Source organism: Taudactylus pleione, unplaced genomic scaffold (genome assembly GCF_031769625.1).
Source record: "Taudactylus pleione unplaced genomic scaffold, aTauple2 ptg001449l, whole genome shotgun sequence".
Lineage (NCBI taxonomy): Eukaryota > Metazoa > Chordata > Amphibia > Anura > Myobatrachidae > Taudactylus > Taudactylus pleione.
Window position 1 is genome coordinate 277,089 of NW_028285848.1, and position 23,982 is coordinate 301,070.

The 23,982-nt window shown below is 51.4% G+C and overlaps 1 protein-coding gene across 1 annotated transcript in view; it reads left to right on the forward strand.

Moving 5' to 3' along the window:
- Positions 1 to 7,640: 7,640 nt before the first annotated feature.
- Positions 7,641 to 23,982, forward strand: part of CLPB (ClpB family mitochondrial disaggregase) — a 125,501-nt gene continuing 109,159 nt past the window's right edge. Inside the window, exons 1-2 of the mRNA XM_088463790.1 lie at positions 7,641 to 8,083; positions 21,693 to 21,744. Of these exons, the coding sequence (XP_088319916.1) occupies positions 7,732 to 8,083; positions 21,693 to 21,744 (404 nt within the window). The 5' untranslated portion in view covers positions 7,641 to 7,731. The remainder of the gene's footprint in view (positions 8,084 to 21,692; positions 21,745 to 23,982) is intronic.

Genomic DNA, 23,982 nt, shown 5'->3' on the forward strand with positions numbered 1-23,982 from the left:
AGCCAGTGTGCTAGTGGTGAGATGCAGCTTTGAGAGAAGGTAGTATGGCCTGTGAGCTGGTGGTGAGATGCGGCCTTGAGCCGGCAGTGTGGCTGGAGAGTCGGTGGTGAGATGCGGCTTGAGAGCCAGTAGTATGGCTTGTGAGCCGGTGGTGAGATGCGGCCTTAAGCTGGCGGTGTGACTGGAGAGCGGGTGGTGAAATGCGGTAGTAGCTTGGGAGCTGGTAGTGCGGCTGGAAAGCCGATGGAGCAGCAACAAAACTGGTAACATCTTGGGAGCTGACGGTACGGCTGGGAAGACGATGTCACTGGATACCAAAACAAGAAGTACAGGAGCACTGACCATTCAGCTGAGCTGAGAGATCCACAAGGACCGCTATAGTCGGCGAGGCGGCAAAGGGCCAGCGTGCAAAAATAGAGGAAGAAACCAATCAAGTCGTGCTGCGAAGAACACGTGATGTCCAGAGGCATTCAGATCACCTAGTAACCAATGGAACAGGAACAACATTGCTAAACGGAGACGTCGTGACCGCGACTTGTAACAGGTGCCTGATCCCTGCATGGGAGTAGTGAGTGTTCGGTGCCTGATCCCTGCATGGGAGTAGCGAGTGTAGGGTGCCTGCTCCCTGCGTGGGAGTAGTGAGTGTAGGGTGCCTGCTCCCTGTGCCCTCTAGTGTGAGTGCATATACAATACTGAAGATGGTCAGTAGGAATCCTTTTACAAATTGATGTGTGTGTCGGGTGCCTGCTCCCTGTTTGGGAGTACGAGTAGTGAGTGTATGGTGCCTGCTCCCTGCGTAGGAGTAGTGAGTGTATGGTGCCTGCTCCCTGTGTGGGAGTAGTGAGTGTACGGAGCCTGCTCCCTGTGTGGGAGTAGTGAGTGTAGGGTGTCTGACCCCTGCAAGTGAAAAGTGAGTGTAGGGTGCCTGATCCCTGCATGGGAATAGCGAGTGTAGGATGCCTGATCTCTGTGTGGGAGTAGTGAGTGTATGGTGCCTGATTCCTGTTTGGGAGTAGGAGTAGTGAGTGTATGGTGCCTGATCCCTGCGTGGGAGTAGTGAGTGTATGGTGCCTGCTCCCTATGTGGGAGTAGTGAGTGCAGGGTGCCTGCTCCCTGTGTGGGAGTAGTGAGTGTAGGGTGCCTGATCCCTGTGTGGGAGTAGTGAGTGTAGGGTGCCTGATCCCTGCATGGGAAAAGTGAGTGTAGGGTGCCTGATCCCTGCATGGGAATAGCGAGTGTAGGATGCCTGATCCCTGTGTGGGAGTAGTGAGTGTATGGTGCCTGATTCCTGTTTGGGAGTAGGAGTAGTGAGTGTATGGTGCCTGATCCCTGCGTGGGAGTAGTGAGTGTATGGTGCCTGCTCCCTATGTGGGAGTAGTGAGTGCAGGGTGCCTGCTCCCTGTGTGGGAGTAGTGAGTGTAGGGTGCCTGATCCCTGTGTGGGAGTAGTGAGTGTAGGGTGCCTGATCCCTGCATGGGAAAAGTGAGTGTAGGGTGCCTGATCCTTGCATGGGAATAGCGAGTGTAGGATGCCTGATCCCTGCATGGGAGTAGTGAGTGTATGGTGCCTGATCCCTGTTTGGGAGTACGAGTAGTGAGTGTAGGGTGCCTGATCCCTGTGTGGGAGTAGTGAGTGTAGGGTGCCTGATCCCTGCATGGGAAAAGTGAGTGTAGGGTGCCTGATCCTTGCATGGGAATAGCGAGTGTAGGATGCCTGATCCCTACATGGGAGTAGTGAGTGTATGGTGCCTGATCCCTGCATGAGGGTATGGGGGAGTCAGGTGGGGGGCTGTGAGCCATGGCAAGCCCACATTAGATAAGCAGGGTATTCTATGGACAGCTGTCATCTCTGTGCTGGGCCATGTGGGGAAGTGCTGTCCCTTGTGTGGATTCCCACTTGGCAAGCCCACCAGATAGGACAAGGCAGCCTGTCGCAGCAGCTCTTTATCCTCCCGTCTGCTCCTACCTGTAGGGAAGAAGTGTGAGAGGTGTTGGGGTGCTGAGTTTCCCTGGGATCTTCCCTTTCCATGCACTGTGACCTTTTGCAGCTCCGCTTCCTCCTAGGCTGTGCAACTTCAGCCGTCACATCCTTCTCTTTCCTCATTTCCACCACAGGGTATTGGGGGGGAGGCAGAGGCTAAAATGACTGCTTGCTCCCGATGTCACCCATATTGCCTGGTGCCCAATCTGGGGTGGATGCACTCTTTGCGGCATGTAGGACAAGTGACTGCGCTCACCTTCGAGTGAAATGATGAGCCAATTCTCTTATCCATACTATAGCAGAGCTCACGCAACTCGCTGGATGCAACAGGGATCTGACCAGGGATTCTCCCTCCTCAGCCCCCTCCACAGGATCCACAGAATGGAACATTGCTCCTCCTGGGGTCACGGACCATGCTCCATCAGCCTCCTCCTCAGCTGCACCTGATGAACTGGCATGACTTGGTGTCATGGCCTGACAAAGGGGTACAGGGTCTGATTCAGGTGTACTTTTCCTTATGGAGGATTCTGACTCCCACCACTATGTCTGCACCAGGTTCTGGATGAGTCTCCTTCCCGGGCAGAAAGTCAGGTGGCAGAAGGCTCTGAACCGGAGGATTCCGTGTGTCCTGGCAAGGACACCGACAGGATGTTAGGAGTACAAGCCATCAGGCAGATATTAGAAGTCGAGGACAGTAAAGAAATGAAAATTCCAGACAGTTCACTGAACAAAGCGTAGACTAAGCCCGATTGCAGATTTCAGATAACCATATCTCCAAAAGGTATCTGTAGCGATTAGACACAGAAGTAATCACCATGAACTTTGTATGTGTAAAGCAACTTTATTCTATTGACCCATGTGTGTTCATTGTGTAAAATGGTCCTGGGAGATGTATCAAAATGGATGCCAGGTACTCTGTCTACACCTGACCTGGGTCTGTACTGCAGAGGGGCGGATGGGTAAAATGAGGTTTATGACCACTGAGCCCTTTGAAGCCTTGCATTCCCCAGTAGCTCCTTGAGACCTCAGCCTGCTGCCATCAGCCTTAAAGCACCCTCCCTTTCAACCAATAGTTTCAGTGGATTTAACATTTCTTATCGGTGAAACAACTATTTTTGTTGGTCTTCACAACCAGGGGGGCTGGAGGCTGTCTTTTAGGTCCCCATTCCTCATCTTCCATAGAGACTGGGCTATTCTTAGAAGCAAACCTTTTTTTCAGCTCAAGGTGTTTTTCAGATTCCATCTATAACAGGACAATGGATCCTGGACCTGGACCGGGATAAATCTCCAGAGGAAGAGGGCTCTACTTGCTCTTTGGAAATTTTTAGGTATTGAGGGTCTCTGTCAATAGTAGGACCAGGGGATTGTGCAGATGACCTGTTGTTTTTTGTGATGTCCTGAGAGGCTGGGCAGCTTCTAAACAGAACATTGCCAGTTTGATGACTTCAGTGTTTTTCCAGGCTAACATTGGGGCAGGACTGTCCTTTCCTAAGAATGTTAGACTGCATTGCCCCAGATCTGTGGGAGCCTCAAGGGCATTACAATACGAGGCCTCGGCTGAGCAGCTGTGCCGGATAGCCACCTGGCCTTCGATGCACACCTTCACAAAGTACTACAGGTATGTTTTTGCACCCAGAGATGCCAGTTATAGACGTAAAGTGCTGTGTACAGCTACTTCACAGCATACCCGTCTTCACTGACAGCTTAGTAATCTCCTCATTGTGTCCACTAATTGGATGCTAGAGACAATGGAATTTCCATACTTACAATAAATCCTTTTCTCTCGGGCACTGGGGGGACACTGGTTGCCCATGATTATGCTTTTTGTGTTTCTGCTGTTGCTGTTTCTTTCATTGTTATCCTTGTTACCATTAGTGTTCTCGTTAGAAGACATTGGCCCTGATTCAGAGCCGGACGCTCTGACCAGAGCGCTCGCTCTGAATCAGGGCCCACCTCCATTAAAATGGAGCGTCCTCCTGGACGCTCGTATAGCTGTGGGTCACCACCCACAGCATATACGAGCGTCCAACAAGATGGTCGCGATGGTCTTGACCATCGCGACCATCGGACTTGCGAGAGAAACCCTGTGGTCGGGTTTCTCAACTGCAAGGCCAGGAGTGATTTTGGCTTTATCAGAGCCAAAATCACTCCCACTGACATCACTAGTGATGTCAGTGGGGCCGGCTTCAGACGGTAGGCGTTCCCATGGGAACGCCTCCGTCTGGCAGGCACGCCCCCGGAACGCCCACCAAAGGGGGCGTGCTGTCAATCAACATCGACAGCACGCCCCCTTTGGTGTGAGACCCGAAGCGATGGAAAGTCCTTCGCTCGCCGGGTCTCGCGCATGCGCACGACGGAGCTCCCTCCGTCACGCGCATGCGCAGTGGGGAACATCGACCCACTTGCGAGCGGACTGCCGCTCGCGAGTGGGTCAGAATGACCCCCATTGTTCTCCCCTCTCTTTCCCGATCTGTTCTCCTGGTTCTGTCCTTTAGGACTTTGTTAGAAAAATACTGATGTCCCTTTCAGCTAATAAGGGTATAGAGGGGGAGGAGCATGAGCGTTCTTTTTTTTTTTTAATAAATATTTTTATTGAGACATTGTGCATATAAAACAAGAAACATTTTTGTTTCAAACATCACTTGATATACAGTCATACATAATAAAATGTAATACAGAAACAAATTCTATTCATATATAATGGTAAATCATACAATTCAACATATATCCCACAAACTTGAGAACAAATCTATAATTTTGTTTTCTGCATATATCTATTTAAAAAAACAAATCAGTACAAAATTATTGTTTGATTAGTGGTTATTCAAATATATTTATTTTTATTTTATCCTGGGGACCTGGAGAGAAAAACGGCCTAACCCACCTTTCTAGGTTATATTTATTGGAGGATCACCTACCGCCAGTCTTGTGAGATACCATGTGGTATTCCTCAAACTATAATGTATTTGTTTTCTTGTGGTGAGTGGAAGTGTGTCTATGTACGTTTCCCATAGGGAAAAGAAACGTTCCGCCCTTTTTTCTTTTTGTATGATAGTTTCTACCCAATCCATTTTGAAAATAAAATATAATTTTGTCATAAACAGAGACCATTGAGGAGGTGAGCTATCCAACCAACCCTGCAGTATGGTTTTCTTGCCTGCCGCACTCATGATCAACAGTAATCTCTTACTATCTGAGGTCATACGCTGTTCTGGGTCAAAAACCCCCAATATTGCCCACTCAGGAGTAAAAGGGACGTAGTTTACAAATTTTGTCGAGCATGAGCGTTCTTAAGGTGCCTAACCTCAGGTCGCTGCACTCGATGACTCAGTCAGTGTACCCGAAGTTCCACGATGGACTAAGGGCAGAGGAATCTAATGTAATTTAATGTAAGTACAAAAATCTAATTATTGCACCACCTTATTATTAGGATGGGGGAAAGGGTGTGCCATCTGCATGTAACGTGTACCACTGGCGATGATATCGGTAACTAGGGCCGTAGCTAGGGTAGTGCGGCCGGTGCCATCGCACAGGGCACCACAGGTCAGGGGGCGCTGTTTGGACCTGTCAAATTTCTGTTTATTATCATTCTTGCTTGTAGCTTCCTCTTCATTTATCCCCAGCATCTCCTGGCCTCCCCTATCTCTTCCCTGGTCCTTCCCCATGAAGCCATGGCCCATTTTTGGGTGCATTATGTCCCTTTGAAAAATGAGGGGGCGCCAATGCTCTTTCTGGCACAGGGCACCAAAATGTCTAGTTACGGCTCTATCGGTAACGCTGGTCATAAATATCTCTGCTTGATTACCACCACACACTTGCACATAACTACTGAGACTGGCAGACGCTATTTCCTGATTAAAAAAAAATACAATTTAAAATCAGTTTTATCACAGGTGAAAGGGATCAGCTGCTAAATAGTCCCCTGTACCAGTGACGGGGCGCTGAGCTGGGTCGCTGCAATGACAGGTGTGATCAGAGAAAGGGTGGGAAAAATGCGTAAACTCACCGTAGAAATAAATGTGAAAGTCCTAACGCAGCCAGTGCATTATCTTCAGTGACTAGTGGTGTGAGGTGGCCCAAGGTAATGACATCTCTCAGTGTTTACATAGATATTCACAGCGCTCGTCTTACAGGGAGCTTTCCCAGTTGCCAAGCTCATTGATAGTGATACCTGAACTGGGACACCACCTGACCTTCATCTACCTGAACTGGGACACCACCTAACCTTCATCTACCTGAACTGGGACACCACCTGACCTTCATCTACCTGAACTGGGACACCACCTGACCTTCATCTACCTGAACTGGGACACCACCTGACCTTCATCTTCCTGAACTGGGACACCAACTGACCTTCATCTACCTGAACTGGGACACCACCTGACCTTCATCTACCTGAACTGGGACACCACCTGACCTTCATCTACCTGAACTGGGACACCACCTGAACTTCATCTACCTGAACCGGGACAACACCTGACCTTCATCTACCTGAACTGGACACCAACTGACCTTCATCTACCTGAACTGGGACACCACCTGACCTTCATCTACCTGACCCGGGACACCACCTGACCTTCATCTGCCTGAAATGGGAAACCACCTGACCTTCATCTACCTGAACTGGACACCACCTGACCTTCATCTACCTGAACTGGACACCAACTAACTGGTTCACCATGAACATGACACATTGGAGGTGTACCACGCCCCCCTGGACTGTATGAAGCAATACCCATGTTCTACTCTAAAACAAAACATCTCTGCATTGGCGTACGCCCCAGGAGGAGCTGTGGAGAATGGCAGCGTACCAGACTGACCTCCCAACCTGTTTGATACACACCCAGAGAATGTAGCTAACCAATATCTGTCGGTATGTCAATTAAAGACTCATTTAGAGGTGAACCTCCAGCGTAGACAGTAGTGTAAGTTAGTAAAGCTGCAGAGTTGGCCCAATCAGCTTGCATAAAACACCAGGACCACCGACCGGGCTGGGATAACAATTTCCTGATGCTGCGGCCTGCAGGACAATGGAATTGGAAATGAGGGCGCAGAGAATAAACCTTGTCACAGGGGGGCAGGCATCACACGGTGGAATATGTATTTACCACACTATACTGACGGGTCACATTATTATTAAAATCAGCTGCGCAAACACCGGCAGGCGTTTATAACTGCGGCTCATTCGGGAATTATTTGGCGTTTATTAATGGATGCACAATTGGTGAAAGGTCTGGCGACTTTTTGCATCGATTAGTTGGGCAACAATCTAGAGCTGGCGTTCGTTAGGGCGATACCAGCAGCGAGGTTATAGGACCTTTAGAACAGACTGAGCGCTAGGCGCCATTTGGTGGCCATATATAACATCACAGTGTAGCTTTTATTACAGGCTGGTGTTTTTAGCTGCTGTTGTGCCCCATATTAATAAATGGCCTGCCCTGCCCCCTCACCCACTATGGCAGAACCACTCTTTGACCTTAGCTGATGTAACTCACCTGAAACCCAAGTACATACAGAAAACTACAATTCCCGACATGCACCAGGGAGCTGAGCACTGAGCGACGCGGAGCTTGCCGGGACACGTAGTTCTCTTCTACAGACTGCGGCTTCCTTCTACCGGCCTCAGTGACTACATCTCCCAGAGTGCAGTGCGGCGGCTGTCAGCTACATCCGAGGCAGCGGTCTGGGAAAGTGACAGGCGGTGGAATCCATCTTATCGCCCTGACGGCTGCTGCTGTGTGATTCCCGCTCATGTGGGTCTCCCGACTGTCCGGTCTCGGTATCTCCCGGCTCCTCACTTCCCGCCTGGGGCTGTCACTCAGCGCCGACGGTCCGTGGCGGCGGTTTGTCACTGGGAGGCATGGAGCGCTCGGGCTGCAGTACCACCTGAGCGACGCTGGAGGGCGCACTGGGCACGTCTGTCATAGCTGTATTCAGCATTCAACTCTACGGGCACAGGACAGGCTGCAGTACCTGCAGGTCGCCACTGGGGGCCGCCAGAGGCATAGAGAAGAGTGGCACAAGAGCTCACAGTCTAGAGTCCCCCTGCTCGCTGCTGCCGCCCTGCTGGCCTATTGCTACAGCAAGGAAAGCACAAATAGAGGTGATTATCCATCCACTACTAACATTAGTACTTCTGCTCACCATAATGGTCTCTCCAGAGAGAAAACTATGAACAGTGTTTCTCTATAGGTTATTTATGTGACGTATAGAGGGGTGTGGTAGGGAAGGTCGAGATCCAAAATGTTGACAGGGTTAAAACAGTTTACTTATTTTAGCATAACCCCAACTCTAACCCTAGCAATAAGCTTAACAGAGCATGTTGATATTCTGGTGTTGACATGTTATATGTAATGAACATGTTGACATTTTTGAATGTCGACACAGTGGTTGTCGACTTAAAAGCTGACTGACATTGAGAACCTGTTCACATTCTGACTCGATACCCATATATAATAGACTGACATCACAGCTTGAAATTATGGGCCTCATTCAGACCCACTCGCAAGCGGCTGTCCGCTCGCAAGTGGGTCGATGGTGTGCACTGCGCATGCGCACGACGGAGGGAGCTCTGTCGTGCACATGCGCCAGACGCGACGAGCGAAGGACTTTCCTTCGCTCGTTGTGTCTGATCAAAGGGGGCGTGCTGTCGATGTTGATTGACAGCACGCCCCCTTTGGTTGGCGTGCCGGGGGCGTGCCTCCCAGACGGGGGCGTTCCCAAGGGAACGCCTACCGTCAGAAGCCGGCCCACTGACATCACTAGTGATGTCAGTGGGAGTGATTTTAGCTCTGATAGAGCCAAAATCACTCCGGGCCTTGCGGTTGAGAAACTCAACCGCAGGCTCCGGCTCGCAGTGGCGATGGTCAAGACCATCGCGGCCATCAATCTGCACGCTCGTATAGGCTGTGGGTGGTGACCCACAGCTATACAAGCGTCCAGGAGGACGCTCCATAATTATGGAGGTGGGCCCTGATTCAGAGCGAGCGCTCTGGTCAGAGCGTCCGGCTCTGAATCAGGGCCTATATTCAGTCTACTGAGCTTTATAATATATATATTTATACAGCGTTCTCGCTAGGCTGTTTCAGCGGGGCGCCACGCCCTGCCCTATTTCTGAAGGGCAGAAAGCACCCTGCCCTCCAGTGTGGCGCCCCGCTGAAATAGCCTGCGGGTTCTATGCTCCACCCGCGGGCCTCAGTGTCCCACGGGTGGGAGAAATGGCAGAGCAGCGGTAACCGCTGGTGAATGGACGCCGAGTGAATGCGCCCCGCATCCATTCACAGTGACCACGGCGCTTGGGCCTGCCTGGCATGTCTGTAAGTGCCGGGCACGCCCCCAAGAGTAATGGAAAGGTGATGTGTCATAAAGACTCGCCCCCTGTTCATTGGCCACGCCCCCTGTTTGGACGCGCACGCCTTCGGCGCTATTGCTCTAGGTCCGGCGCCCTGCCTGCTGCCGAACCTAGAGTGAACTATATATATATATATATATCAGTCTTGCTATCGGCAATAATAATAATATACTGCAAATCTGGGTGTATCTAGCAAATAAAGCTTTGGGGGATCGTGTTCATATTTTGTTCAAAACATTTAAGCTTGTAGCCCATTGTCAGGGCCCCCAATTCCCTGACAGTCCCTACACTAGCATATATGCCCAACACACCAATACATTGCAGCTAGATTGCATAGTGTACATGGTACGGGCTGTGTGACGGCATTAATGCCATATATGTATACAGAGCAGTAATATATATGTATACAGAGCAGTAATATATATGTCTGTGCTCTGTGTTACACATAGTGTACATGGTACAGGCTGTGTGACGGCATTAATGCCATATATGTATACAGAGCAGTAATATATATGTATACAATACAGAGATTTTGGCATCGTCACTAGCGATATATTGGGTATTTGTGTAGATATAGGAGCACGCGGAGTGGTATTATTGCCCCCCTTTACAGCTGGGCCCCGCACATTCGGTGGGTTAGGTTACAGACCCTCAGTGCAAAATCGTCTTTAAAAACGGAACATTGCAATTTTTCAATCGTAAAGACAACGTAGAACATACATATATACTACTACAATGAATACAGAGCCCACATCACTTACTTTGTATTAGTATTGATCGTGATTAGGACGTCCTTCCGTCAGGGACGAAAAACCTCAAAATAAACAAAACGAATGAACTAGGAGCACATCAGAAAGTGCCATATTAGGAGAATTCAGAAAACCTGGTCCTGCTCTGTGATTTACTGTTATTGAAGTTCCTGAAGTAAAGTATTCATGCAGGGCTAGTGCAGAACCTACACCTGCCTCTCCTAGTAGTTCCTCCTGCTCGCCACAAGGGGGAGCCCTTACCTTCTGGTAGAGGAATGGTTTCTGGTGGAAAGTTGCAGCTTGTGGGCGCTGGTTTATGTGGTTATCCTGCCGCGCGGTGCTTTGTGCACGTCAGGACCGATTAGCCGCTTAATGATGACTTTAGCCAGAATTGTGAACAGCCTCCTATTTCTGTTTGCAATCACCACTGGAAACTAGGACTAGTTCCTAATGAACCTTTATAATACAATATAACCGCATTGCCGAGAATAACCCCAGTTCCCAGTGATAGCAAAACCTTACATTGTTGAACTACAAGTCCCAGCATTTCTTCCATCCTGAGGCAGTGAGAGTTGCACATGAGCCGGCTGTAATTAAAGGTGCATGGTATTAAATGCGGATGTTCGCCCACGTGCCAGGTTGCTCGCCTCTATGCGGCCGCAGTGCCTCCCTGTTTATGTAGCCGTCGTCATTACTAGCGCCCCGCGTGTACCAGCCCTATCTTTGGTCTCTGAGTACCCACAGCTCAGCATAGCCTGTAATTCTGAATACACGCCCTGGCATTGCCCCTAGTCCTGCCCATTCAGCCACATGGGAACTAGGCCTGGGCTCCCTGATTCTGTCTAGAGCACTGTATGGAGGAGCTGAAGGTCTCTTGTACTGGGAAGCAGTTGGGAATCCGATGGACGGAATCCCGACCGTCTGCTACCTGACTGTCTGATCCCGGCAAGGGCTAAATGACGGGCGTCATTTTACCTACTCCGGGAGCTCGACACCTGGCTTGCCGATCGAAGGTAAACCAGGCACGGACAGCCGGAACGGGGGGTGAGTTTAGCTTTAGGGCTCCCGTGGGGGACTTAGGGTTAGGCTAGGAGTAGGGAGGGTTAGGGTTAGGCACCCCCCCGGAGGAAGGTTAGGGTTAGGGTTAGATATCCCCCCGGGAGGTTAGGGTTAGGCTCCCCAGGAGGGAGGTTAGGGTTAGGTATCCCCCCGGGAGGTTAGGGTTAGGCTAGGAGAAGGGAGGGTTAGGGTTAGGCACCCCCCCGGAGGGAGGTTAGGGTTAGGTTTCCCCCCGGGAGGTTAGGGTTAGGCTAGGAGAAGGGAGTGTTAGGGTTAGGTTCCCCCGGAGGGAGGTTAGGGTTATGTATCCACCCGGGAGGTTAGGGTTAGGCTAGGAGAAGGGATGGTTAGGGTTAGGCTAGGAGAAGGGAGGGTTAGGGTTAGGCTAGGAGAAGGGAGGGTTAGGGTTAGGCTCCGAGGAGGGTTAGGGTTAGGCTCCCCAGGAGGGAGGTTAGGGTTAGGTGTCCCCCCGGGAGGTTAGGGTTAGGCTAGGAGAAGGGAGGGTTAGGGTTAGGCTCCCCCGGAGGGAGGTTAGGGTTAGGCTAGGAGAAGGGAGTGTTAGGGTTAGGTGTCCCCCCGGGAGGTTAGGGTTAGGCTAGGAGAAGGGAGGGTTAGGGTTAGGCTCCCCCGGAGGGAGGTTAGGGTTAGGCTAGGAGAAGGGAGTGTTAGGGTTAGGCTCCCCCGGAGGGAGGTTAGGGTTAGGCTAGGAGAAGGGAGTGTTAGGGATATGGCACCCCCCTGGGAGGTTTAGGGTTAGGCTAGGAGAAGGGAGTGTTAGGGTTAGGCATCCGCCCGGGGGACTTAGGTTTAGGCGGCGGGGAAGGGGGGTTAGGTTTAGGCACTTAGAGGGGGGATAGAGGTTAGGGTTAGGGGGGAGAATAGGTTAGTCAATAGTTACCTCTCGACGATCAGGATTTTCACTGCTGCCATGATGCCGCTGTCGGGATTTGAACCATGCGGCCGGCGGTAAATCATACTGAACCCCTTGTACTTATGTTTCTATTGCTTCCTATGGTGGGCAGTGTCGCCGAGTTTATAGATGACCTGGTTCGTAGGTGGACGCAGTGCCGCTGTGTGCGCAGTCCCGCCATTATTTGTGCATGTGCGAAAGTCCTGTAAACCCCCTAAGACAAATGCGTTCCCCCGAGTGTACGCGGAGTTCGCTGTTGCATATGGAGGCGCTGGCATTATCTATGGCCGTTCCTGGGCGGTGACTGGGTGGGGCCTGAAGTGAGCACATAAAAAGGCCGCCTCATGGGCGTGTCAGAGGCGTGTCACTGGTGTGTAAGAGGCCATGTTTAGGAGTCACTGTGCCAGCCATAGACTGTTGCAAGGGCCGGGGTCGATCGTGATGGTGGATGGTTTGGAACCATGGCGGCACGGCAACATCCCTGGGTGTCTCGCTACTACACAAAGGAATGGCTGACCCTAGCATTTGCATACTACCACCACCATGACGCCGCAAACAAATCGCACCCCCGGCTTCAACTGCGTCAACTTCTAAATAAAGGACCCTGCTGCGACCTGGTTTTTGGCGCATAATTCAGAATCTGCGCAAAGATTGTTGCTCCTTTTATATATATCCCCCCTCCTTCCACCCCCCCCCTGTCACCCCTCATTATGCACTAACTATAATATAACATGGGTGCTCCCACTGCTCAAAGAGAGACAGAAGAACAGCGCCCCCTGTCATCCCTCATTATACACTAACTATAATATAACTCATGGGTGCTCCCACCACTCAGAGAGAGAGAGGAACAGCGCCCCCTGTCACCCCTCATTATGCACTAATAATATAACTCATGGGTGCTCCCACCACCCAGAGAGAGAGGAACAGCGCCCCCTGCCACCCCTCATTATGCACTAACTATAATATAACTCTTGGGTGCTCCCACCACCCAGAGAGAGAGGAACAGCGCCCCCTGTCACTCCTCATTATGCACTAACTATAATATAACTCATGGGTGCTCCCACTGCCCAGAGAGAGAGGAACAGTGCCCCTGTCACCCCTCATTATGCACTAGCTATAATATAACTCATGGGTGCTCCCACTGCTCAGAGAGAGAGAGGAACAGCGCCCCCTGTCACCCCTCATTAGGCACTAGCTATAATATAACTCATGGGTGCTCCCACCACTCAGAGAGAGAAGAACAGCGCCCCCTGTCGCTCCTCATTATGCACTAACTATAATATAACTCATGGGTGCTCCCACCACTCAGAGAGAGAAGAACAGCGCCCCCTGTCGCTCCTCATTATGCACTAACTATAATATAACTCATGGGTGCTCCCACTGCTCAGAGAGAGATAGAGAGAGAGGAACAGCTCCCCCTGTCACCCCTCATTATGCACTAAGTATAATATAACTCATGGGTGCTCCCACCACTCAGAGAGAGAGAGGAACAGCGCCCCCTGTCACCCCTCATTATGCACGAAGTATAATATAACTCATGGGTGCTCCCACTGCTCAGAGAGAGAGAGGAACAGCGCCCCCTGTCACCCCTCATTATGCACTAACTATAATATAACTCATGGGTGCTCCCACTGCCCAGAGAGAGAGAGGAACAGCGCCCCCTGTCACCCCTCATTATGCACTAACTATAATATAACTCATGGGTGCTCCCACTGCCCAGAGAGCGAGAGAGAGAGGAACAGCGCCCCCTGTCACCCCTCATTATGCACTAACTATAATTTCTACTTCAGGGTCCATAGGGTATCCACAGGATACCTTGGGGTATAGGCGATGGCGGCAGACATCCAGGCACCACAGAGTTAAATTTTCAGCCTCCCAGGATGCACTGGGGTCCCTCTCCTATACCCCGCCCCCGAGCCTCAGGCCACTCAGTTTTCGTAGGTGCCTGGCCGGACCAGTCGCACCGTACAGAGGGGGGTCTTTTTAAGGCCCCTGAATATTTCTTCGCAGCTGTGGCTGCACAACTAGAGTGCTCCAGCATAGGACAGTCAGTATTGACGTCCATGCTGTCACTCCTACACCCCGCCGGTACCAGAACGCCGGTACCGATCCGGGGATGGTGGTAGGTAGCTGGGGTCACAGCTAGCGGTGATCCCCGGCTACCTGGACTGTGGCCGGATGCACGGGGAACAAGGTAAGCGGCGGGGTCCCGCGGTGGGCACCTGCCGGTAACACAGTCCTGTTTGGTCCCCAGGCAGGGGGCTCCCTGGGGACCGGCTGCGCGTGGGGCCAGGTACTGATCCTGCGCCTTCCACTAGACCACCAGGGACAGCGGGCCGTAGCATGTGCGGTACAGCGCGGCATCCCAGGGGTTGATAGCACGCCAGGGGAGAACGCCTTCCCTGTCTCACAGCCGGCGTCTCCCCCGCTGCACAGTGCCATTCCACAGTGGTCTGAGCGGACTGTGTCAGCGCTCCTCCCCCGGGCCGGCCTCCTCTCTGCTCCTCGGCGACCATTTTCTCACTACATTTGCTGGGGATGGCAAACGCTGCTGGAAGCTGATACAGATGCCATTGCGGTCTGGGTCCCCCGCATACCTCTCCTTCAATTAAGGTCAGTGTATGCAGCACTGTTTCCTACCAGGCTCTGGTCTGTGTAGTTGATCGCAGTGCTTGTAATGCAGGATGTTATCTGTGCATTGTATGTGACTTAAATGCTAGCGCTGTTTGCCTGTACTTTTATTTCTGACTGTCAGCCTTTTCCTATCCCTGTTCTTCTGCTACAGCCCTTGCGGTGCGGTGTTGCAGGGTGTTTATTACCTCACAGTAAACGTGGTTTTTCTGTGTGGGAGGTCACATACGCTCTGTTCACACTCCTCATGTCAGAAAGTGAACGAGGATATCCTCTTCCAGCTATAATGTACTGATATCATGTGCAGTTAGCGGAGGGATATGTAGACGCTGAGGGTTTATGGAGGGCATGTTGTATTATATATCACGCCCCATTTCTGTCACTGTGCCTGCACAAAAAAGGGGACCGCCCTCGGCTGGCTAAGATGCTTACAGCCTTTGTGGGCAACGCCCCCTGCGTTTCCCCAAGGGGTTATCGCAGCCTGTGGTGGTCTCATCACATGCAGGGGTCCCTGGACAGTTGATGGTACCCCAGTGTATCCTGTTTTTCGCCACCCCAGGTCTCGCAGGAGCCTGTGTGGGTGAATTTATTGTCCAAATGGTATAGCATCTGATGGACGTTTTACAGGGGGAGTCACCATTTCGGGCTTCTAAACGGCCTTTTCGGGTCTCAGACGGGTAAAGACATGACGTCTGATGACGGTGACATTATTGACTTTTTCAGACACGAGCCCCTTAGTGCAAAGGAGGCGTAGTCTGGGTCTAAAGTCTATATACCTGGCCTTCTACGGGCAGTCCGTGCGGCTTTGGTTATTACATATCCCCCGTGGCTAAATCCAAATATACCTTCTTTAAGGATAAGGGTGTTGCCACTGTAATTCCTCTATCTGATCATTTTAGAGGAGGCGTGGAAAATCCGGGTAAGCGGGTCCAGCCTCAAAAACGGTTGACCTTTTGCATACCCCTTGTGCGGATAATTACATTTCCGAATGGGAGTTACCTTTACGGGTAGATTCTCATGTTACACGCCTAGTGAGGAGTGCTACGTTGCCCATGCCCTCCAGGTCCTCTTTGAAGGAGGTTCCAGATTGCAAGGTGCAAATATATGTAAAATCCAATATTCCCTTGCTGGAGGGGCTTCCAGGCCGGCTATGGCCGTGTGCTGGGGGGCCAGAGCCATGGAACACTGAGTAGGTAACTGGATCTCTGCACACTGACTCTCCAGCAGAGCAGGTGGATAGTGGCAAATTCTCAGAGACTTTGCCACGTTCATAGTGAGACGGTCTTACATATAGCCTACTCCTGTCCAGAATCTCCTCGGCAGCAGTAGCGGCTTGCCGCTCCCTGTGGTTGCGCTCTTGGAAAGCGGCCGCAGATTCCATTTGGAATGCTTTGCCTTTTACGGGACAAGTCCTGTTCGGCCCTCGTCTGGACGCAATTGTGGCCCTGCAGGCAGCAGCTACGTCTGCGTGTCTGTCATCGGCTACAGTCCCATCAGGGTCTGGGACTTTGTCTTTTCGGCCCTGTGAGGCCAGGGTAAGTCTAAAATACAGCTTTCCAAGACAGTCAGTAGCCAGGAAATCTGCTCAGCCATAAGAACAGGCTTGGAGTACAAGACGTCCTACTCCCAAGTTGGACTATAAGCCTTCAGCCTCACGGGACGGGCCTCCTCTCGGGAGCCCCCAGAGTCGGAGGCCGGCTTCTCCAGTTCGCCCAGTGCTGGTGTCTGACCACCACGGACACTGGGGTAAGAGAAGTATTTGCTTGAAGGTATGTCTTTTCCTCCCGGTAAAAGCCTCCCAGAAGGTTTTTCGTTACAGGTCTTCTGTCAATTCAGGACTAGGCCCTGTAATTTTTGAGGGTGTTACCCTCTATGCTCCAGGCAGGAGTTATAGTACCTATTCCGTTGCCCCAAAGGGAAACGAGGTATTACTCCATCCTCTTTCTGGTACAGACACCCAATGGGTCTTACCAGGACATTCTCAACCTCGAATCCTTCAACAAATTCTTAAGGGTTCCTCGGTTCGGGAGGGGGACCCTGCATTCCATCATTCAATGGAGCCTGGGAATTTTGTGGTGTCGTTGGATATATTCAGGGTGACTACCTGAATATCCCTCTTTTCTTAGCACACCAGGGTTTTCCTCAGGTTTGCAGTGGTCGATAAGCATTTCCAGTTTCTGGTATTGCCCCTTGGTCTGGCCTCCGCGCCTCACGGTTTACCAGGGTCATGGTAGTTATGGCAGCCCACCTGCGGAGGCAGGGGGTCCGCTTGTTACCCTATCCGAGTGACCTCCTGTTGTTACACGGTCTCCAGAGATACTTCAGTGCCATATGCAACGGACAATATCTGTGTTGCTACGTTAGGGCTGACTGATAAACTGGAAATGGTCCTCTCTGATTCTTCACAGAGGATGCTCCATATCCCAACATCTGAGGATCTTTGTGATTGAGGAAAAGATCTCTGCATTACAGGCAAAGGTACGCAGTTGCCTGCAGAGTCGCCGAGTGTCTATTCACTTGGCAATGTGGTTCCTGGGTTCCAGGATGTCGCTGTTCGACATGGTGGAGAGTACCCAGCTTCACTCTAAAGAACTTGATCCTCTCCGGATGGGATGGGTTGCCCCATAGGATAAAGTCAATAGGCTTTCCCCGGAGGTTTGTCTCTCTCTGGCCTGGTGGCTGCAGAAAGCTCACCTAAACAAGGGGCACCCCCTTTGGGATTGCGGACAGGGTCCTTCTGACGACGGACGCCAGTATCCGTGGCTGGGAAGCAGTGACGGGTCCACACTTGTTCCAGGGCAGGTGGACACCAGTAGTTTTTGCGCTTCCCATAAACATCTGAGAACTCTGAGCAGTATTCAAGGTTCTCCAGCATGCAGGACAGGTCCTCCACGGAAATACCGTGCAGGTACAGACAACGCCATCATGATGGCTTATGTAAGCCACCTAGGAGGTTCCCGAAGTCAGGCGACACTAACAGTGGTGTCCCGAATTCTGGCTTGGGTGGAAGGCTATATCCCTGCCGTCATCGGCAGTGTTCATTCAGGAATCCTCAGATGGAAAGCAGGCTTTCTCAGCCGTCAAGACGTGCATTCAGGGAAATGTCCTCTTTATCGGGAGGTGTTCAATCATCTGGTGAACAAGTGGAGCCTTTCAGAGATGAGACTCTTCTGATAGACGTAGGTAGGTCCAGTGGACCTTCCAAGTTGTGTACCTCGTCCCTCCGTTATCCCTTCTTCCTCCAGTAATAGCAAGAAGGAGGCACGCTCCTGCTGATAGCTCCAGCGTAGGCCGGATGGCACTATTACTCAGATCTTCGGAGCCTCTCAGTTAACTCTCCGAAGCTGTTGCCTCTACGCCCGGACCTGTTGTCTCAGGATCCTGGCTGATACCCAGACCTGGGTTGTCTGTCCTTGACGGTGTGGCGGTGGAGACTGCCCTCTTAAGGTCTAGGAGTTTTTCCAGCTCTATAGTTAACAGGGGCTCTGTCCATGCTAAGAGCTCGGAAGTTTTTATCTGCAAGAATTTACCATTAGGTATGGTATACTTTCTTTCAGGTGTCGCCCTAGAGGCTAGGCTCCTCGGGTATTCCGGATATCCAGAGGTTGGCTTTCCTACAGGTGGGCTTAGATAACGGTCTTCGCCTTGCTTACCTGAAGGTGCAGGTTTCTGCCCTGTTAGTATGGTTTCAGTGTAGGATTGCTACTCTTCCTGATGTCCGCACCTTTGTGCAGGGTGTACGTTATATTCAGCATCCCTTTGTTCCACCTGTGGCTCCTTGGGATTTGGCTGTGGTCCTTAGGGCTCTCTGAGGACCGCCATTTGATCCACTGGGCTCAGTGGATTTCAAATGGCTTACGGCTAGGACTGTATTCCTTCTGGCTCTTAATTTGGCCATTAGGATCTCAGAATGGGAGGCTCTGTCATGTAGACCTCCCTTTTTCTCATCTTTCCTAGGAACAGGGCAGTGCTTGCCTTTACTTCCCCAGTCCTGTCTGCTGGTGAGGCCTATTTGGCTGTGGTACGGGCGCTAAGAATTTAAGTTGACCGTACCAGTCCATTTTGGAAATCAGACTCTCGGTTTTGTCCTTTCTGATTTCCATAAAAAGGGTTGGCCTGCCACTACGCTAACTTTGGCAGGATGGATTCACAGGTCTTCCTGTTCCATCCTCTATTAAAGCTCTTCCACTAGGTCTGTGGGTCCTTCGTGGGCAGCTCGACGTGGCGCCTCAGCGGTGATTGGCAGCCACGTGGTCATCTGTCCATATTTTTGTAAGGTATTATGCTTTTGATACCTTCGCCTCTCAGGATGCTTCTTTCGGGTGGCGGACTCTCCTTACAGCACAGGAGCGTCCCCACCCTTAAAGGATACTGCTTTGGGACATCCCCAAGGTATCCTGTGGATACCCTATGGACCCTGAAGTAGAAAATGAGATATGGTAAGAACTTACCCTTGTTATCTCTATTTCTACGAAGTCCATAGGGTTCCACAGGACTCCCGCCCTGTCGCACCTGTACTGCAGATGGGCTTTGATCTGGTCACCGGTTTCTCCGTCTCCTTCTGGTGAGAATGTGATTCTTGTGTGTTCCAGACTGTCTTCTCTCTCTTTTTTGTTCCTGCTCCGGCCTATGGCTTGTTACGAAACTGAGTGGCCTGAGGCTCGGGGGCGGGGTATAGGAGAGGGACCCCAGTGCATCCTGGGAGGCTAAAAATTTAACTCTGTGGTGCCTGGATGTCTGCCGCCATCGCCTATACCCCAAGGTATCCTGTGGAACCCTATGGACTTCGTAGAAATAGAGATAACAAGGGTAAGTTCTTACCATATCTCATATTATAACTCATGGGTGTTCCCACCACTCAGAGAGAGAAGAACAGCGCCCCCTGTCACCCCTCATTATGTACTATACATAATATAACTCATGGGTGCTCCCACTGCTCAGAGAGAGAAGAACAGCGCCCCCTGTCACCCCTCATTATGCATTAACTATAATATAACTCATGGGTGCTCCCACCACTCAGAGAGAGAGGAACAGCGCCCCCTGTCACTCCTCATTATGCACTAACTATAATATAACTCATGGGTGCTCCCACCACTCAGAGAGAGAACAACAGCGCCCCCTGTCACCCCTCATTATGCACTATACATTCTATAACGTCTGCTCACTACTAAGTCTTAGTAAATAAAGACATATAGGCACAAGTAATTTTTTATTAAAAATGAACCCTCCCAAACCTTTGTTCTTAATTCTCCAAAATCCATAGATCTCCTCTGATCCTGTCTTCTGATATAATCCTGCGGAAAATCCTGGTAAATGACGCATTGGTGCGAGCGGTGCCGCACAGGGGTGATGAGGGGCCTGTGCCAGGCTGGCCAACTGGAGCAGCTGGTTATGATTTGGCTGAAATGTGACAAATACTGGTCTGATTAGCTGTTCATGGACAAGTCATTGTTATACTACCTGCAGAGGGTCGTCATCTAATCCGCGTCCCGCCTCCCCCACATCAGCGATACCTGCAGAGGGTCGTCATCTAATCCGCGTCCCGCCTCCCCCACATCAGCGATACCTGCAGAGGGTCGTCGTCTAATCCGCGTCCCGCCTCCCCCACATCAGCGATACCTGCAGAGGGTCGTCCTCTAATCCGCGTCCCGCCTCCCCCACATCAGCGATACCTGCAGAGGGTCGTCCTCTAATCCGCGTCCCGCCTCCCCCACATCAGCGATACCTGCAGAGTGTCGTCCTCTAATCCGCGTCCCGCCTCCCCCACCTCAGCGATACCTGCAGAGGGTCGTCCTCTAATCCGCGTCCCGCCTCCCCCACCTCAGCGATACCTGCAGAGGGTCGTCGTCTAATCCGCGTCCCGCCTCCCCCACCTCAGCGATACCTGCAGAGGGTCGTCCTCTAATCCGCGTCCCGCCTCCCCCACATCAGCGATACCTGCAGAGGGTCGTCCTCTAATCCGCGTCCCGCCTCCCCCACATCAGCGATACCTGCAGAGGGTCGTCCTCTAATCTGCGTCCCGCCTCCCCCACCTCAGCCATACCTGCAGAGGGTCGTCCTCTAATCTGCGTCCCGCCTCCCCCACCTCAGCCATACCTGCAGAGGGTCGTCCTCTAATCCGCGTCCCGCCTCCCCCACCTCAGCCATACCTGCAGAGGGTCGTCCTCTAATCCGCGTCCCGCCTACCCCACATCAGCGATACCTGCAGAGGGTCGTCCTCTAATCCGCGTCCCGCCTCCCCCACCTCAGCCATACCTGCAGAGGGTCGTCCTCTAATCCGCGTCCCGCCTCCCCCACCTCAGCGATACCTGCAGAGGGTCGTCCTCTAATCCGCGTCCCGCCTCCCCCACCTCAGCCATACCTGCAGAGGGTCGTCCTCTAATCCGCGTCCCGCCTCCCCCACCTCAGCCATACCTGCAGAGGGTCGTCCTCTAATCCGCGTCCCGCCTACCCCACATCAGCGATACCTGCAGAGGGTCGTCCTCTAATCTGCGTCCCGCCTCCCCCACCTCAGCCATACCTGCAGAGGGTCGTCATCTAATACACATCCTGCCTCCCCCACCTCAGCGATACCTGCAGAGGGTCGTCCTCTAATCTGCGTCCCGCCTCCCCCACATCAGTGAATCCGGGATTACTCTACAGCAGCCCTCAAGTTTCCCCAACAATTCATGTGTTAAGGATTTCTGCCTTTGGGGGAAGGTGGGATAATTACCCAGTAAAATTGGGACTGAGAACCCCTGCTGTAAAAGGAGGGAAGGTACTGTGAGGGTAGGACCCCAACATTTTAAATGTAGGGGATTGACATAATTCTGAGTCCTGCTATCACTGGTGTGACGGACTTAGAGGACAGTGGAGATTAGTGATAGTTGGTTGTGGTGTAGATAGTGCAGGTGTAAAACAACCTGTGTATTTCCTGCAAGGCATGCTGGTATTTGTAGTTCTAATATAGCTGTAGTAATGCTGGATGCTTATTACTGTATGGACCCCTGACCCCCGTCCTCTTTCCTCCCAGGTGAGGAGCTGCTGGAGGCTGCACGGACCAATGACTACAAGAATGTGGAGAGGTGAGATTTGGGCTTCTGTTCCCCACTGTACAGCTGGTTATTCTGTCTGCTGATATCACTATTACTGTATTCATTACTGCTAATACTGTGATGAGACCAGGGTGGTTAGCATACTCTCATATACAGGGCAGCACAGTGGTTAGCATTGCTTCTTTACCAGGCTGTGGTCATGGGTTCAATTCCGACCAGGGCCCTATCTGTTGTGGAGTTTATGGGAAAGATCCCTGGTCTGCACAACCTGGAAAAATATATATATATATGGGAGGTGCTGCCTGATGAGTCTAATTGCAGGCACAGAAACAGGCAAATCTCAGGTGCACACCTCCAAATTATTGATAATATATAAATGCAATGAAATGTTGCACTCAGGAGAGATTTTTAGCATAATCATGGCCAAGGTTATGGGCCTACCCACCATTTCATTGCATTTATATATTATCAATAATTTGGAGGTGTGCACCTGAGATTTGTCTGTTTCTGTGCCTGTTGTGGAGTTTGTATGTGTTTCCATTACTATACACAGGACCTCATTCAGAGCTGCTTGCAAAATGCGAGCGCTCGCTCTGAATGAGGGCGACCGCTTCCATTTTCTGGTCCGGCCTCCTGGCCACTCGCTAGGCTGTGGGTTACCACCCACAGCTTTAACGAGCGACCAGGATGATGGTGGCGATGGTCCAGACCATCGCGACCATCGGGGGGCTTGCGATGAGACCCTTGTGGTAGGGTCTCATCTACCGCAAGCCCCAGAGAGCTTTCGGCTCTAATAGAGCCGGAATCTCTCCCACTGACATCACTGGTGATGTTAGTGGGGCCGCCCACAAACGGCAGGCGTTCGCTTGGGAATGCCTCCATTTGTGAAGCCACCCCCCCGCCACGCCTACAAAAGGGGGCGAGCTGTCGATCAATATCGACAGCCGCCCCTTTTGTAGTGAGCCACGGAGTGAGAGAATTTCTCTTTCGCTCCGGGGCTTGCGCACACGCAGTGCGGCTGCTGTGCGTGCGCAAAGCCAAACATCGACCCGCTTGCGAGCGCATTGGCGATTGCGAGCGGGTCTGAATGAGACTCGCAGTCCAGAAGATACTGATAGGATACTAGGCTGATAGGATGATATGATATTTAGTGCTGTGTAATATTATATATTCCATATTACACAACGCTTTCCAGAGAACATAGGGCCTTATTCAGAGCCGCTCGTAAGCGGCCGCTCGTTCGTTCCGAGCGATGTTTGCACAACTGCGCATGCGTACGGATCGTAATACGCATGTGCGAACCAGTCAGTGCGGCCGAAAATCGTTTGTTCGCTAAATAGCGAATGCCTGCTATTTTGAGTGACAGGAGGAGGCGTATGTGGGTGGTGACGGGGGAAGGTGCTTGAAAACGGGGAGTGGAGATCAGAACGCAGGCGTGCTTAAAGGTCAAAATGGGCGTTTTATGGGTGTGCATAATTAATACTGCAGCGTCATTGACCACGTCACTTGGTTATTTTATAGTCAGAACTGCTCGCAAGATTGCGGTACGAAAAACCAACCACAAGAATAGCGAGCAGTTCATACGCTTTTCGATGTACTCGATTAATCTAATAAATAGCAGACATGACGTAGGATGCGAGCGGCCAGGGGGCGTAGTTTTCCAAAAAACGACCGCAAGTTTTGTTCGCTCTTCAGACATAGAGGCGTCCACAGACCGCAAAGAGCGAAGGGTTCATTTGAATAGCCAGCCCTTTTTCCTGAACGAGCGACCGCAAATAGCGTCCGGCTCTGAATGAGGTCCATAATATGCTATGGAGATAAACATTAGGATATAATACGTATAGGGGATATATTATAGTGTGTTGTAGTTATAACATGAGAGTAGTGACATCATGAGATCAGTATGAGGTGACACTGCTGTAATTATCTGGTACCTACAGATATTACAAGTTGGCTGCCTTATAATGTGCAGTGAGCGTTTATAGTCTCAGTGTTACTGCCTATTACACACACACTGTTCCTGCCATTATAATCTGACTTTACGAGGAACCAGCGATAATACGGAGCCTGGTGCCTCAGTGATGCCGCCAGCTCCTAGAGAATCCATAGGCTACATTCTCGGGAATATTGGCCCCTCCCACAAGATGGCTGCCTTTCCGTTACTGCAAGTGGACGTGATGTTACCTAGAAGCAATCGCAGGGTAGAGTTTGCAGGGTTCCCCCTCCCCCTCCATCCTGATACTTTGAGAGACCCTTTTACTTTTACTT